At 44.4% G+C, this 14,891-nt stretch overlaps 1 protein-coding gene across 2 annotated transcripts in view; it reads left to right on the top strand.

Moving 5' to 3' along the window:
• The window catches only part of erc1b (ELKS/RAB6-interacting/CAST family member 1b), a 307,858-nt gene that overhangs the window by 56,490 nt on the left and 236,477 nt on the right, over positions 1 to 14,891 (top strand). Inside the window, exons 3-8 of one of the 2 annotated variants that reach the window (XM_066667110.1) lie at positions 149 to 565; positions 5,282 to 5,356; positions 6,038 to 6,193; positions 6,563 to 6,646; positions 12,231 to 12,398; positions 14,448 to 14,615. In XM_066667110.1, the coding sequence (XP_066523207.1) occupies positions 149 to 565; positions 5,282 to 5,356; positions 6,038 to 6,193; positions 6,563 to 6,646; positions 12,231 to 12,398; positions 14,448 to 14,615 (1,068 nt within the window). The remainder of the gene's footprint in view (positions 1 to 148; positions 566 to 5,281; positions 5,357 to 6,037; positions 6,194 to 6,562; positions 6,647 to 12,230; positions 12,399 to 14,447; positions 14,616 to 14,891) is intronic. The other variant, XM_066667109.1, reaches the window with a different exon arrangement.

The raw sequence follows: 14,891 nt of genomic DNA, 5'->3' as shown, positions 1-14,891 counted from the left end.
TTTCACTGTTAAAAACATTTAGAAAAGTAAAATTATTTGAATGTTTTATTCTGAATAAAAGGAAAGTCCTAGTTGAATCACCCAAGCGTAGTCTGGTTTAAGTGTGCAGCCTCACGTTTATTCTCAAACCTTTCCTCGATGTTTGCAGCACCTCCAGATGACCGTCCAGGCCTTGCAGGACGAGCTGCGGATCCAGCGCGACCTGAATCAGCTTTTCCAGCAGGACGGCAGCCTCCGACCGGGCGAGCCGATCTCGGCCGAGCTCACGGAGGAGAACTTCCAGAGGCTTCACAGCGAACACGAGCGACAGGCCAAGGAGCTCTTCCTCCTGAGGAAAACGCTAGAGGAGATGGAGCTGCGCATCGACACGCAGAAGCAGACGCTCGGTGCCCGCGACGAATCCATCAAGAAGCTCCTGGAGATGCTGCAGAGTAAAGGGCTGTCGGCCAAAGCCAGCGAGGAGGACCACGAGCGCACGCGACGTCTCGCGGAGGCAGAGATGCACATCCACCACCTGGAGAGCCTGCTGGATCAGAGGGATAAAGAGAACTCCGCACTGAGGGAGGTAAGGTGGTAATCATGTTGGTTACAGGTCTACAGCGCTTTACTAGACCCTCAAATGGTTTTACATTCTTTGGGCTGAACTGGACGGTGTGATAGCAGCTGATCTGCACCAGTACAGTAACAACACATCAACCATTAAGTAGAGAGGAGGCTAGAGGCAGTGTCTGAGCTGGTTTATTGAAGATGGGGACAATCAGGAGGCAAGGATTGACCCCAGATTTAGCTGGACATCAGCTTCCCGTCTTGATTCTCTTCCAGGAAATGTTCAGGGATCTTTTATAACGTCAGAGAGAAAGGAGCCTGGTTTATTCAGTACATTGTCCCTGTCACTGCACCAGGCATTACGATCCACACAGATCCACCAAGTGAAAGTGCCTGCTTTCTATGTACGATGTAGCAGAACAGATTGTTTTATCCCATGTTTTCAGACTTGGGCAGATCACAAAACACGGACTGTGTTTGTTGGTGGACTCCAGATACCGGAATTAATGTGCTACAGGACTCAAAAAAGTGAATGTTTTTCGTAATACAGTACTGTGCAAAGCTTTATGCAAATATTTTTGCTCAAAACAAACAAACAAACAAAAATAACCCTGATATTAAATACAAAATAAATACAAATCCCATTTTTCCAGTGAGTGAGTGTTTGAAGTAGTGTTGTCACGATACCATCATTTTGATTTTCAGTACGATACCTGCCTAAATATCTCGATACAATGGCACAAATCTAAAACATCAGGAAAAGCAATGTAGCTTTTCTACAAGCTGAGGGTGGCCAGCAGAATCGCTGCTTGTTAATGTGACGCCACTCGTTACCTTTCACCATGGGTCCAGTCGCGCCAACTTACTTACTAAAAGTAAAGAGTCCCGTGTCATACATTCATACGCTCATTCTGATCTGTGTGAGCTGCCACGCCGACAGACTGTGCTGCTCAGTGTCTTTGGGAGTGGAGAAGCCGTGAAGAGAGATCTTTGTCTCCCTCTCGCTGTCAGTCCTGGTGTTCTAACAAGTCGTACTACCGACAATTCTCTTCTATATAAAGTAGCTAGGGTTTGTACAAAAAGTCGCTGGTGCTAGTTGGGTTTTTGTTTTTTAAATAACTCACTAGAAGGTCTGAAAAGTGGCTAAAACTAGCGCCAAAATCATTAAGGGAGGGAGAGGAGGCAAAGCGCTGTGGGGTCACAAAACCCCCCTGTGGCACTCGTTGGAAGTAACGCTCTTATTTCCAAACACTCCTCAAAGTACCGGTCCTCATAATATGGGGTATTGTACCGTTTTTAATGACAAAGCATTGAGATACTTTGTTAGTATCGGTATACCGTGCAACACTAGTGTAAAAGTGTTGGTTTAACCCTTTCCACACCTCTCCTTGTGACACTCCAGTGTTATTTGAGGTTATCATTTAGTCCCTAGTTTTAGCGGTTAATAAATACATCATTGTGTTAAATAAAGTGTGCTGTTGATTTAAACAAATCCATACGATCAGGAAGAACATCTGGAAACACACTATGTTCTTCATAGTAAAAATGAACCCAGCTACTACATTTTCAGAAAAAAATCAATTTACTGTATTTACATTTTTGTATTTATGGTATTTAAAGGCCATTTTATACAAGTTTACATGTATTTTTAAGATTAATATAATCTTAGTTGCCTAATGCTTTTGCACAGTGCTGTCCCCCTTTAAACGTAAATACATCATTAGCTCTTTTTCCCTACTCTTTTTATATATGACCACAAAACTCTGTTATTAGAGTCATTTGACTGCTACCTGTCAGTGTTTAACCCTGGAGTTTTCTGGTGTAGTGGGGGTCAGGGGAAAGCTCTGAAGCCCCAGGCTCGTGAGACGGAACCAGACGGATGTTCAGACTCATCAACCAGAGCAGAAGCAGAGACAGACAGATTAAAGCCATTGAGCATTAGTTGCTATAGAAACAGGAGAGATGGAAGAGGACAGTGATGAATGGAGACGGATGTTGCTGGTTGCAGAAACGGTTAATTGAGTTAAAGACAGATTCGTCTCGTTTAATGCTGTAAATTCCCACCGCTCTGACGCTGGAAGTTGATTCACAACACGAACACACTTTAGAGTATTCTTACGTAAGATCTATTGCACACTGTTTTATGAAACGAAGGTCCTGGGTCAGAGGAATGCGGGAGAGTCTGGACCAAAGCACATGGACGACCAACCCTCTGCATATTTGTCAGAGCTCCAGCCGTAGCCCAGCAGCATCTTCCGCAGACCTTTGAAACACTGGAAGAATGACTTCTATAAATCTTCACACTCCAAGCTCACGTTTACCTTTGTCTGGTCTCCTTTTGTTGTGTCTCTTTTCCATTTGTGCACTTTGTGTCACAGTCTCCTCAGCCTTTCCTTCCAGAACAATAGCAGCTCTGTGAGAGCGCTGACACCCAGTGCTGAGAGGTGGAACTGCATTGATTCATACGAAAAGATGGGTTTGATTAACTGATCCACAGTGAGTTATTTATTAGAAAGGTCCTCTAGGGGTAAACCATCAACATGTGAGCACAGGTTTGCTTTGAAAGATGGTCTACATTTGAAAGAGGTCCTGTAATGAGTGGACTGTACCAGTCACCTTTGAACAACCCCAGTTACAGTCTCAGACACATTCAGAAGAGAGCGGTTCTACAGATTAACTCTTGACGAGGCCACGGCTGTTCACTGAAAACCGTTCCAGGTGACGACCTCATGAAGCCGACTGAGAGAACGGAGAGAGTGTGTGAAGCTGTCTTCAAAGCAACAGGGGGCTACTGTGAAGAGTCTAAAGTGTAAAACATAGTCTGGTTTTTTGTTTACGACGTAATTCCATATGTGTTCCTTCATAGTTTTAATGTCTTCCATGTTCATTTACAACTTAGAAAATACTAAAAAACTAAGAAAAACCATTGAATAAGGAGGTGTGTCCAAACTTTTGACTGGTGCTGTACATTTACAACATGTGGAAAATGGCCCAAAACTAAGGAAACCCTCCCCGAGTGGGCATGTCCGAACATTTTTGGAGTAATTCTACTCACTCAAATCTCAGTTTTTTTTGCATTCTATAGATTTTTATGCCTTTTAGACCAGTGGTGGGTAAACTACGGCCTGCGGGACATACATGGCCTAGTAGTCTGTTTTATCCGACCCTCTGAGTATTTACAAAATTGTCCTAAAACCGCATTAATTTCACCTTTTTCCTGCAGTATCATGCATTCAACTGAGTCCACTAGATGGCGCACTAAAACCGAGTCTGTTAGGTCTACAGATATTCATTCATCCCATTCGTCACTACCCCTCTGGTGTCACTTGGCTGGTTTAATACGTGAACCGCTAACTATTGTAGAAAGTGCTGCTTTAAACGCTGTATTGCTTTTGTTTAGACTGCGATACACCAATCAGAAACATACTCACACCTATGGTCAGTTTTGAGTCACTAATCCACCTACCAATGTGTGTTTTTAACAGAGACACTACCTGCTGTGCCACTGTGCCGCCCCAATATAAACATTTATAATGCAAAATTTGTTATCTTGATAAAATAGGAATAATTTGCATTCTCAATATCAGGTTTGTCATGATAAGAAATAAATCACTATCTCACAGTGGTGCAGCAGGTAGTGTCACAGCTCCAGGTTCCTGGGTTTTCTCCGGGTGACTGTCTGTGAGGAGTGTGGTGTGTTCTCCCTGTGTCTGCGTGGGTTTCCTCCGGGTGACTGTCTGTGAGGAGTGTGGTGTGTTCTCTCTGTGTCTGCGTGGGTTTCCTCCGGGTGACTGTCTGTGAGGAGTGTGGTCTGTTCTCACTGTGTCTGCGAGGGTTTCCTCCAGGTGACTGTCTGTGAGGAGTGTGGTGTGTTCTCCCTGTGTCTGCGTGGGTTTCCTCCGGGTGCTCCGGTTTCCTCCCACACTCCAAAAACACACGTTGGTAGGTGGATTGGAGACTCAAAAGTGTCCGTAGGTCCCGTGTGTATCCCAAAGCCCGGATAAAAAGGGAGGGTTGTGTCAGGAAGGGCGTCTGTGCTGAATCAATAATGCAGATTGGATGATCTGCTGTGGCGCACTTGGACGGGAGTAGCCGAAAAAGTATATTCATATAAAACAACGTTTTATTTTATTATTTTATTATTTATTATTTTAAATAATTTTAAAAAATGGGCTTTTAGGGCTTCCTTACAACAGTTTTGTAGCTAACTACACATTGTGCATCCAGTAACTGGGACGTGGACCTAATGCTGATTTCACGGGAGGAGAGGTAGAAAGGGCCTGTGTCAGATCAGGTGCACACGACCCCTGTTTTGCATCCTCCCACCCGGTTTAGTTCGTGTGTGTGTATTATCAGTAATTGCCCCGGGTAAAGCAGGCTGCCTCCATCTCTTTGTATTTGCAAGGAGCTGCATTAGATCTCTTAGAGGGAAGCTGGGTACATTATACTGATCATAAGAGACTCAGTGAAGCACAAACACTCAGGGCATGAGAGGAGGCCGGTGGTCTGGGTCTGCGCACTGTCCTCAATGCTGTGATGTCATTGAGCCCTTTTAAAAGCAGGGGCTAAAAGAAGAATCTGGTCAAAACCCAGCGAAAGCACAGCAGAGCTCTGAGCTGGGATCATGTGGGATGGTAAGGGGGACCTGCGGCTGCTGGGGGCCACTGCTCGAGGGAGGCATCGCCTTCCAGTGGCTACAGCCTCTCATGACCCTCGTCTCCTGCTTCCTCCTCAGGACGTGCACCGACGCTACGAGGGAGCGCCAGAATCGGCCAAAACCAAAGCCCTGCAGACCGTCATTGAGATGAAGGCAAGTGTTGGTTTCCTTGCAGTGATATTGGTTTTCCGTCCACAGAACAGAGAGAGAGTAGCGTTATCCACAAAGAGCCAGCGCTGTTGCTTTTAGTCCAGAAAAGCACTGACCATCAATGTTTAGAGACTCGCTGATTAAAGATGTGGAATTAAGTGAGATTGTGCTTGATTAGAATTAAACTGGCTCTTTGTGTCCGACACAGTTTCTCCAGTTTGAGTTTGTCTCCCTCCCTTCTCACCCTCTCTCTGTGTCTGTCTCTCTTTCTCCCTCTCTCTCTCTCCCTCTATTTCTCTCTCTCTCACCCTCTCTCTGTGTCTGTCTGTCTTTCTCTCTCTCTCTCTCTCTCTCTCTCTTTCTCCCTCATCCTCTTTCTGTCTCTCTCTCTGCTCTCTCTGTGTCTGTCTCTCTAGGTCTCTGTTTCTCTCTCTCTCTGTCTCTCACACTCTTTCTGTCTCCCTCTCTCTCTCTCTGTCTCTCACCCTCTTTCTCTCTCTCTCTCTCTCTCTCTCTCTCTCTCTGCACCTGCACCCCATGGACCACTTGAAAGCAGTAAAGTATATAAACCCCTGATGTTGAAGCCTCTCTCTTGTTTGTTGTTGAGTTCTTGTTTTTTTCCCTTGTCTCCTTTTTTATGATCCTTTCTTGTCTTTTCCTCTGTGCTCTTCCCCTCTCTGACAGGACTCTAAGATCAGTTCTCTAGAGCGTAGTCTGAGGGACCTGGAAGAGGAGGTTCAGATGCTGAAGTCCAACGGAGCCCTGAGCACAGAGGAGAGGGAGGAGGAGATGAAGCAGATGGAAGTCTACCGCAGTCACTCCAAGTTCATGAAAAACAAGGTAGTTATCAGATGCCTAGGCCTGTAGCAGTCAAGGTGTGTAATGTGCAGCTGTTCCTTCACCACTAACAGTGTGCCCCAGCCCGGCATGCTGTTGCTCTGCATTAATATCGATCCGTTCCAGTTCTGTAGCTGTGTGACAGGTTCTTGCATGTCATGCTCTGTGCCTCCAGCTGATGTCAAGTGAGCTTTTTAACAAGCACCTTTTGCGAAGAATTGACGACTGACCACTGCACGCTGAATGCTGATAGGTCTGCGCTCGCTATGTAATAACCATGTGACCTTGCCGATTGGCTGTGGAGTGAGCACCCGCTGAGCTTCAGAATGCTGTTTGGTGGTTTGTTGCAGTAACAGCGCCCTCTCCTGACAGGTAGAGCAGCTGAAGGAGGAGCTGTCTCACAGTGAGGCCCAGAGCGAGGAGCTGAGAAAGCGAGCGGCTGAGCTGCAACAGGAGGTCTCTGCAGTAAGACACACAGAGAGCCGGCCCTAGTGCGCATCACAGCTCTGCTTTCCTCACCAGAGAGAGAACAAGGCACCATTATACGGGGACATGCAGGCGGACGTGTCTTTAGGGCTGAAGATGTGTCTGTAATAGGGCCTTTATGGCTGTAATACCAGTCAGTCAAATACCCTGCTATATTTGGAGCCTGGCTTACCGTATTTATACAATCCATACAATACTTATTTGTCTAAAGGGTACTGTGCAAAACCATCCTTCCTTTATTAATGTTTAGGGCAAAATTGTCATGAATAATGTAAGGAGTTTCCGAAACTAGAATTCAAAAGTGGAGCGCCTCACAACCTGGTAGACCACCCTCAGATGGATAGCATTTAAAGGAGCACTAGGTAAGGTTTGGTTTGCTTTTTCCTGGGCTCCCCCTACAGTTGCAGAGTGTACTTTACTTCTATATAGCGCTGCATTGAAATAATGGGATTAGGTGAGGGATGGTGGGTGTTTTTCTACTCTCCTCCAAAAGTTACATAGTGCAGTTTCTGCAGTGCTCAGCTTGGAGCAGCAACGACAGAAGCTCTTTTTTCCTATTACAGGTCAGTGAAGCATCACAATGATTTTGAAGCTGTAATTTTAAGGTAAAATACAACAGTTTTCTTTTCAAAAGTTTTTAACTTTATAATATTACAAAAAATATAGCACCATTTTTGCTTCAGACCTGAAATAATCCAAAGCTGTTTGTGCCCATGCTTCAGATTGTGGTCATAAAAGACAAACAGAAACCATTACTAATATCTCTTTTACACATGAAGTCTGGAGAATTTCTAGAGAAACTCTGGAGTATTTGGTCTGGAGCTGTTCCGGAGCAGTGTTTCACACACGCAGCTCACAGAGGGAGATGAAACACGTGCTTTAGCCAGCGCTTGTACAGCACATGCAGGAGAAACTCCAGAACATTTCCCACGCTGTTCTCACGTGCTCTAACTCGGACGTTACCCGAAGTATTAACTAGGGTACCACCAGGATAAAGTCCAGGGAAAGTCGGTGACGTACCTAGCTGGTGGTCGCGTTCACGCATATGGCTCTTCCGGGTAAAATCTGGAACATTTCTAGATTAACGTGCACGTGTGAAAGGGGAGAAAAAGAAGCGCATTTTCAGATCAAATAAAGAAGCTGCCGGTGCTCCCCTAGAATTCTTTGATTCTCATTGGAGAGGGAGTCTTTAATGTCTGTAGTGACTCAGTATTAAGGAGCTGAAAGATGGTATGAGACTTCTGCCCATTGCTGTAGATCCTAAAGAGACATGCAGTATGATGCCTTTCCTTTAGAACAGATTAGTTCAAGTTGGCCCAGTCAGTTCTCAAGTTGTTTACATTAAATATCCTCTTGTACTAACCTATTACTTGAACTAGCCAGGGCTCAGTACATGAGGCATGCTTCAGTTTATTCTCCAGGCCCGATCCGTTCCTCCTGCCCTTCCAGTTCTCCTTAACCCTGCCTAGAAGAACAAAGCCTCTGACTACAAAGCCCCTAATGAAGTCCTGGGAAAGGTAGAGGAGGACAGATAAAAACAAACAGTCACTGCAACGTCAGTATGACCAATGGGCTCTGGAGTTGAAGGCGAGGAACAGTGGAAAAACACTGGCGGTGAAGGGAGGGAGCCGATTAAAAATTCCAGCTCTGACTCTGGTGCCTTATCGGTGTCTGTCTCCTGCCACAATGGCAGGATCTGGGCTGAGGACGGGTGGTGCAGGCTAAACGAGGAAAGTCACCGGCTTTCTCTTGTTCTCACTCTGATCAGGAAAGCAGGGTTTGCCCGCTGCTGTGCAAAGAGTTCTAGACTCCCCGGCACTTCTGCTTTGTCTTCCTTATCTTCCTGGACTATCTTACTTGTCTTCTTACTGTGTTTCCCCTTTCTGACATTTTATTCCAAAGTGCTGGAGCTGAAAGCACTAATATCCCACCATCTTTGCGTTGCCCTGTTCTTCACCCGTCTATCTTTCTCTCTCTCTTTCCCTCCGTCCTCTCCATTGTAATATATTCTAGTTTCCTCCCCAGGGCCAGTGCTGGTAGAAACACAGCTAGAGCCTCTGCTAACCTGCTGCATGTTGGGGTTCTGCTGTAATGTGCTTGTGTCTGAGATTTTATGGAACAAATACGGCTCAGCGTTTTTGCTTTTCTTTTTTGTTAAATGACTGAGCCGTGATAATCCATGCTACACATGTGATATATGTATTTAAGTGCAGCATTTAATCATACACCGGGGCAGTGGATAAGAATGGATGTTGTGGCCTACAGCTAAGCTTACATAACTGGTCCTAATAGCATACGTCGTGTAGTTTCTAGTGCGTTTGTTGTGCCCTTGAAGAAGCGTACTAAACTAGAGTGAAACCAGAACTGGCAGTGGTCTGTCCAGTATCACACATGAGAGAATGAAATGCCTGAGCGCTTCAGACTCAAGCATGAAAGCCTTCAGTTTATCAGAGCAGAACTTAGAGCAGAAGGTATATGGTGATGCCAGTGGGGTGGGGGTTTATCATTGCAGGGTTTAAGTGTGTAATCTCCGTGCAGTAGCTCATGGAAAGAATGGAGCAATGGAGCAGGCACAGTAAGGTTTAGTCACGATTGGTGTTCACTAGCAAAACGTCATCATCCAACTTTCTAATAGGACATGACGTCACCAATAAAAAGAGGAGGGTCTTCCTGGCTTCCTTTGAGCTGATTAAAAAAAAGGGGTGTGGGGGGGCCATACTTGTCTTAATGTAAACCAATAAAAGCTGAACTCAAAGATCTAAGACTATTTCTATGTACACAACAGGCCTTTTGCTCTCAGATATTGTTCACCAGTTTGTCAGTTTGTCTAAATCTGTGTTAGTAAGCACTTCTCCTTTGCCGAGTTAATCCATCCATTCCCAGGCAGTGGTGGAGCCAGATAACTTTGGCCAGACTGAGACCGTTACTCACACAGATGTGGCACAGAAAATGATACCCTATTTATTTTCTATGTGAAGTTGCTGTGGATCTAGTAGTGTTCCTTGATCGCTAACTCATTTACTGATACAGGCATCGAGTACAGCGCCACCATCTGTTTCTTCTGAGAACTACTTATATGAGGTGTGCTGTTAAATTGCGTCCCTACAGGAAAGTTGTCGGCAAAGAGGTGGTGAATGTTCATGGCTCTGCCCCTTGCTCACAGGTGTGGCATATCACGATGGGGTCATAAAACCAGTCAGTATTTGGTGTGACTTCCATATGCCTCATGCAGTGCAACACAGTGTATCTCCTTCGGATGGAGTTCATCAGGTTGTTGACTGTGGCCTGTGGAATGTTGGTCCACTCCTTTTCAACGGCTGTGTGAAGATGAGGTGACGGTCGTGGATGAATGGCACAACAATGGGCCTCAGGATCTCGTCACGGTATCTCTATGCATTCAACATGCCATCAATAAAATGCCCGTGTTCTTGTCCATAACCTATGCCTGTCCATACCATAATCCCACTGCGACCATGGGTCACTCGATTCACAACGTTGACATCAGCAAACCGCTCACGCACACTACGCCATACTCGCAGTCTGCCATCTTCCCTGTGCAGTGAAAACCGGGATTCATCCGTGAACAGAACACCTCTCCCAACGTTGCCCACTCAAGTCGGTAACGACGCCACACTGCAGTCAAGTGGAGACCCCGATGAGGACGACAAGCAGATGAAGATGAGCTTCCCTGAGACGGTTCCCTGACAGTTTGTGCAGAATATCTTTGGTTATTCAAACCAATTGTTGCAGCATCTGTCCGGAGTGGCTGGTCTCAGACGATCCTGGAGGTGCTGGATGTGGAGGTCCTGGGCTGGTGTGGTTACACATGGTCTGTGGTTGCGAGGCCAGTTGGACGTATTGTCAAATTCTCTGAAGTATCTTTGGAGACGGCTTACGGTAGAGAAATGGGCATTCAGTTCACAATATGTGAACAATATTTGAGAGAAAAAGGCCTGTTGTGTACATAGAAAAAGACTTAGGTCTTTGAGATCTGCTCATGAAAAACGGGAGCAACGACAAAAGTGGGAGCATCTTTGGAGTCTGGGAGTCGGCGTCTTTCTGTGAGCCACTTACATAAATGAGGTGGTGGAGGGGGCATGTCTTTTGGACTTATTCTCATCACGTTCCAGTCAGTTTTAGATTTCCTTCTAAGCACAGACGTGATGAGAAACACATCTATTGATTGTCACCTTCAGTTTGATGCGGGTAAATGCCCACAGACTTTTGGCTGTATACTGTATATACCACTGCTATTTTGCACGAACCCTCTGTGAAAGAGACCCACATTTCAGGAGATATAAGGTTGATATATAAAGAGAACAAAAAAATAAAAACAAGAAGATTCAGCCCAAGCTTTAACCCACGGGTTAAAGACTGCCTCATGTACAACATTAAAGCTAAGGTACAGTTTGCCATAAAGTACATTTAAAACCCAGTAGACGAAGCAGAGACATGATCCGAAGCACTCCGACGTCTCTGTGAAACATGCTGGTATGGACATTGCCGCTGTTGGAACTGGATCAGTTCTCTTTAATAACGGTGGAGCTGCCTGTGACAGCAGTGGGATGATTTGGGACGTGAGCAGAGGCATCTTAGCAGCTCAGATCCAGCCCAATGTCTGAAAAACTCACCGGATGGTGCAATACTTGGCAGCAAGAGAAAACCCAAAACCCTCCATATCCGTGGTGTGTTACAGAACCCGGAAACGAACTGTTCTCGACTTGATCGCTGAATCCCACTCAATCTCACTGAGTGTAAATGGTAGTGAAGACAAAGCTGGGGAAGTTAAAGGGATTTCTTTTTTACAAGCCGCAAGACTCCAAGTCTCTGCAAGAATCTGTGGGTGTGGGATTTGAAACCAGACAGAAGTAAAGAAATCTGTCTGAGTCTTCCAATCTAGACTGAAATAACACACACGTTGTGGCATTGATGGCATGGCGTGTCATTTGTAAAGCTGTTCTGTTTCGTTATGTCGCACTTTCGGTTTGTGTTTACTTTCATGCATTTAGTCTCCTGAGTTTGAAGTCAATTCCTCCTTAAGTAATAACTACAGCGAAAATATGATGACTTTACCCACCTATGGAACAGGAATCTCCTATGCAATGTTCTCCGCAGTCTGAAAGCTTGTAGATGCTGTTTGAGTGTGTGTAGTTCAACTTTTAAAGTGGACATATTCTAATGCTTTTTCCTCAAGGGAACCGTTGTTTTCTCCGTTTTTACTCAGTGCTCTTATTTTTCAGCGCTCGTTGTGTCTGTTTTGCTGCGTTTAACCTTGTCTTTGCGCTCTCACGTTAACACGGGTCCAGCGCTGTGATTGGACTCGGACGAGGGGGCGGGATGATCCTTCAGTCTCGGACACAATCAGAATTACAGTCTTGATTTACAGAGTGTGGGTTAGTGGTAAATGTTATTGACAATGACAGTTACATAATATAAGTCCCATGTAAGTAACATGTTCAGACCCGAAGACTGCTTTGTTTATTAAGGAGAGCATTAAAGCCAGCATTGTGCTCTCCTCATGTAGCATCAGCTCATTCCTGTTTCTGTTCCACAGATTGACCAGGTGAAGCAGGACCTCTCCAGGAAAGACTCAGAGCTCCTGGGCCTGCAAACCAAACTGGAGACACTCAACAATCAGTTCTCAGACAGCAAACAGCATATTGATGTCCTTAAAGAGTCCCTAACAGCTAAAGAGCAGCGTGCTGCCATCTTACAGACAGAGGTATATTTACTCTACCACTGACAAACCAACAACACGCTCTGAAAGTGTTTGACCTGTCACTGTCATTGTGTGTAGATCAGCTTTTAAAGTGGACATATTCTAATGCTTTTTCCACCAGGACTCTTTATGTCTCTGCGCTGGTTGCGTCTGTTTTTCTGTCTTTGCGCTCTCACATTAACACGGGTCCAGCGCTGTGATTGGACAGACTCAGACGAGGGGGTGGGATGATCCTGCAGTCCCTGATTCTTATGTAGAGTGCTGCACACAGTCAGAATTACAGAGTCTTGATTTACAGAGTGTGGCTTGGTGGGGTCCAGATTCACATTAATTCATTTACACTCAACCGAAGTGATTTTTGTTATATATATATATATATATATATATATATATATATATATATATGTCTCATAATATGAGAAACAAGTGGAAAAAAACAGGTGTTAATGGTTTGTCCACTAGGGGGCACTGCAGTATAAGGAACAAAACATCCTACTATTCCTACTCCCAGATTGTGCTTGGACCAACACCTTAGAATATGAGTGGATCTTACTTTCTGAAACTTAGTGAGGTAGAATATTTCTGCTGTTGTTTACAAATGCAAATGCCTAGGACACTGCAGTTTAATGGAACTTTTATTATGCATAAGTGTTTATAAATATATACTACAGTGATCAGTGTCTATAGATGAGAGATGAGTTTTGTGAAAGTCATTACATTAAGTGTTATTATTTTTAGTAGTAGTAGTAATAAATGAAGCAGGGATGAATTCAATTTTGTTCATTAATAATCATACTCAGGATAAGATGTAAAATATCTTATCCCAGTGGTTCTCAAACTGTGGTACGTGAAGCAGCAAGTGGTGGTACGAAAGAATTAATACTTAAATAATTAATTAATAACTGAAAATCTGAAACGGTAATATGTTCATGTGGAAACTACATAAAGTTTCACGTTTTTCGTAATTGAGCTTCAATCAAATCTGTTTGTGTAAAAAAAAAAAAAAAAAAAAAAAAAAAAAAAAAATTCCCCAGCATAGTTTAGGAATAAACGCTAGTTCCGTCTGTAAGACAAGGGCTGGGGCAGAGTTCCCCCGCTTCTTTTTTCCAGAGAGGGAACCTGATCTCCCCGTATTTTGCAACACCCATGTAAAGAAAGCCCCGTTTCAGCTTCTTACTGAACGTAAGCAAAGGCTGGAGACGGACGTGAGTAATTTGGACTTTACTGCAAAAAACGGCAAAGTGGAAACGAGAAAAACAAACTGAGACCAACCCAGCGACGTCCTCCTGAGCCCAGAAGAACTAAATCTAGAGGCAAACATAGAGAGAACACTCAACTAAAGGAAAACGACGGGGCCGATCTTCACATCGTTAGAGTCCTAAAACACTGTTTAACAGCGCCGACTGATACAAGCGCTGAGAGCGGTCGTGACCTGCCCCCGGCGCCACGCTGTTTTCACCTGTAGTCTATTAAAGTGCATGTTAAATTAACCTTTCTTCAAGATTTTATTTTCACCAAATTGTACAAGTTCTCATAAATGTATAATTGTGTTTATTTTTAGTAATTATTTTAGAATATCTTGTGTGCGATGCAAATTACAGATACTCAAGCAAGACATTCATAGGGTTCATAGGTGGTACTTGGGGGCTTTGATCTGATAATAACTGGTACTAGTCCTAAAAAGTTTGAGAACCATTGTCATATCCCAATCCGTTAGAGCTTCGCATAGGGCTCTCTTCCTACCTGCAGCCACAACACTCCTGTAATCTTTGGCCATTTCAATCCTAACCCAAAACAATGGGTTGCTGTGGCAGTTTATGATCCGATCAGCAACAAGCTAGACCTAACACCGAAGCATACTCACTGGGCCAAGCCCTTGTGTTCCCAACTCAGCCACTGCATCGCTATTTAAGTGTAATTAAAACATGTTTTGTACTGAATGGCAATAAAAGCAGTAGAATAAAAGACACACACACTGACGTTATTTGATTAATGTCTGTAAATATGTGTTTTTGTAATTGGCTTTTGTTTGTGCTGTGTATCTACGATCAGGTGGATGCCCTGCGTCTGCGTCTGGAGGAGAAGGAGGCCACGCTGAATAAGAAGACGAAGCAGATCCAGGAGATGTCTGAAGAGAAGGGCACGCTAAACGGTGAAATTCATGACCTGAAAGACATGCTCGACGTCAAAGAACGCAAGGTCTCTGTGCTTCAGAAGAAGGTAGAGCACTCGCACACATTGATACATACAGACTATATTTATTCCATTTTTGTCTAAAATACCTTATTACAGCTTTCAGAGAAAGCAGAAACGGTCTGTTTAGCAAATAGTAATGTATTTTCCAGTAGGAGGAATGTCCACCCTTTGCCTTTATTCTCCGGTTCCATTCTTTTGAGTGGTTCTTGCTTTCAGTTTAATACAGCCCTGGAGGGGGTGCCAGTCCTTCACAGGGCAACACACACACTTACACCTACGGAAACTTTGGAGTCATCAATC

The sequence above is a fragment of the Hoplias malabaricus genome, chromosome 4 (genome assembly GCF_029633855.1).
Source record: "Hoplias malabaricus isolate fHopMal1 chromosome 4, fHopMal1.hap1, whole genome shotgun sequence".
Classification (NCBI taxonomy): Eukaryota; Metazoa; Chordata; class Actinopteri; order Characiformes; family Erythrinidae; genus Hoplias; species Hoplias malabaricus.
The sequence above is the reverse complement of the archived record's forward strand: the minus strand, read 5'-3'. Positions and strand labels throughout refer to the sequence as shown.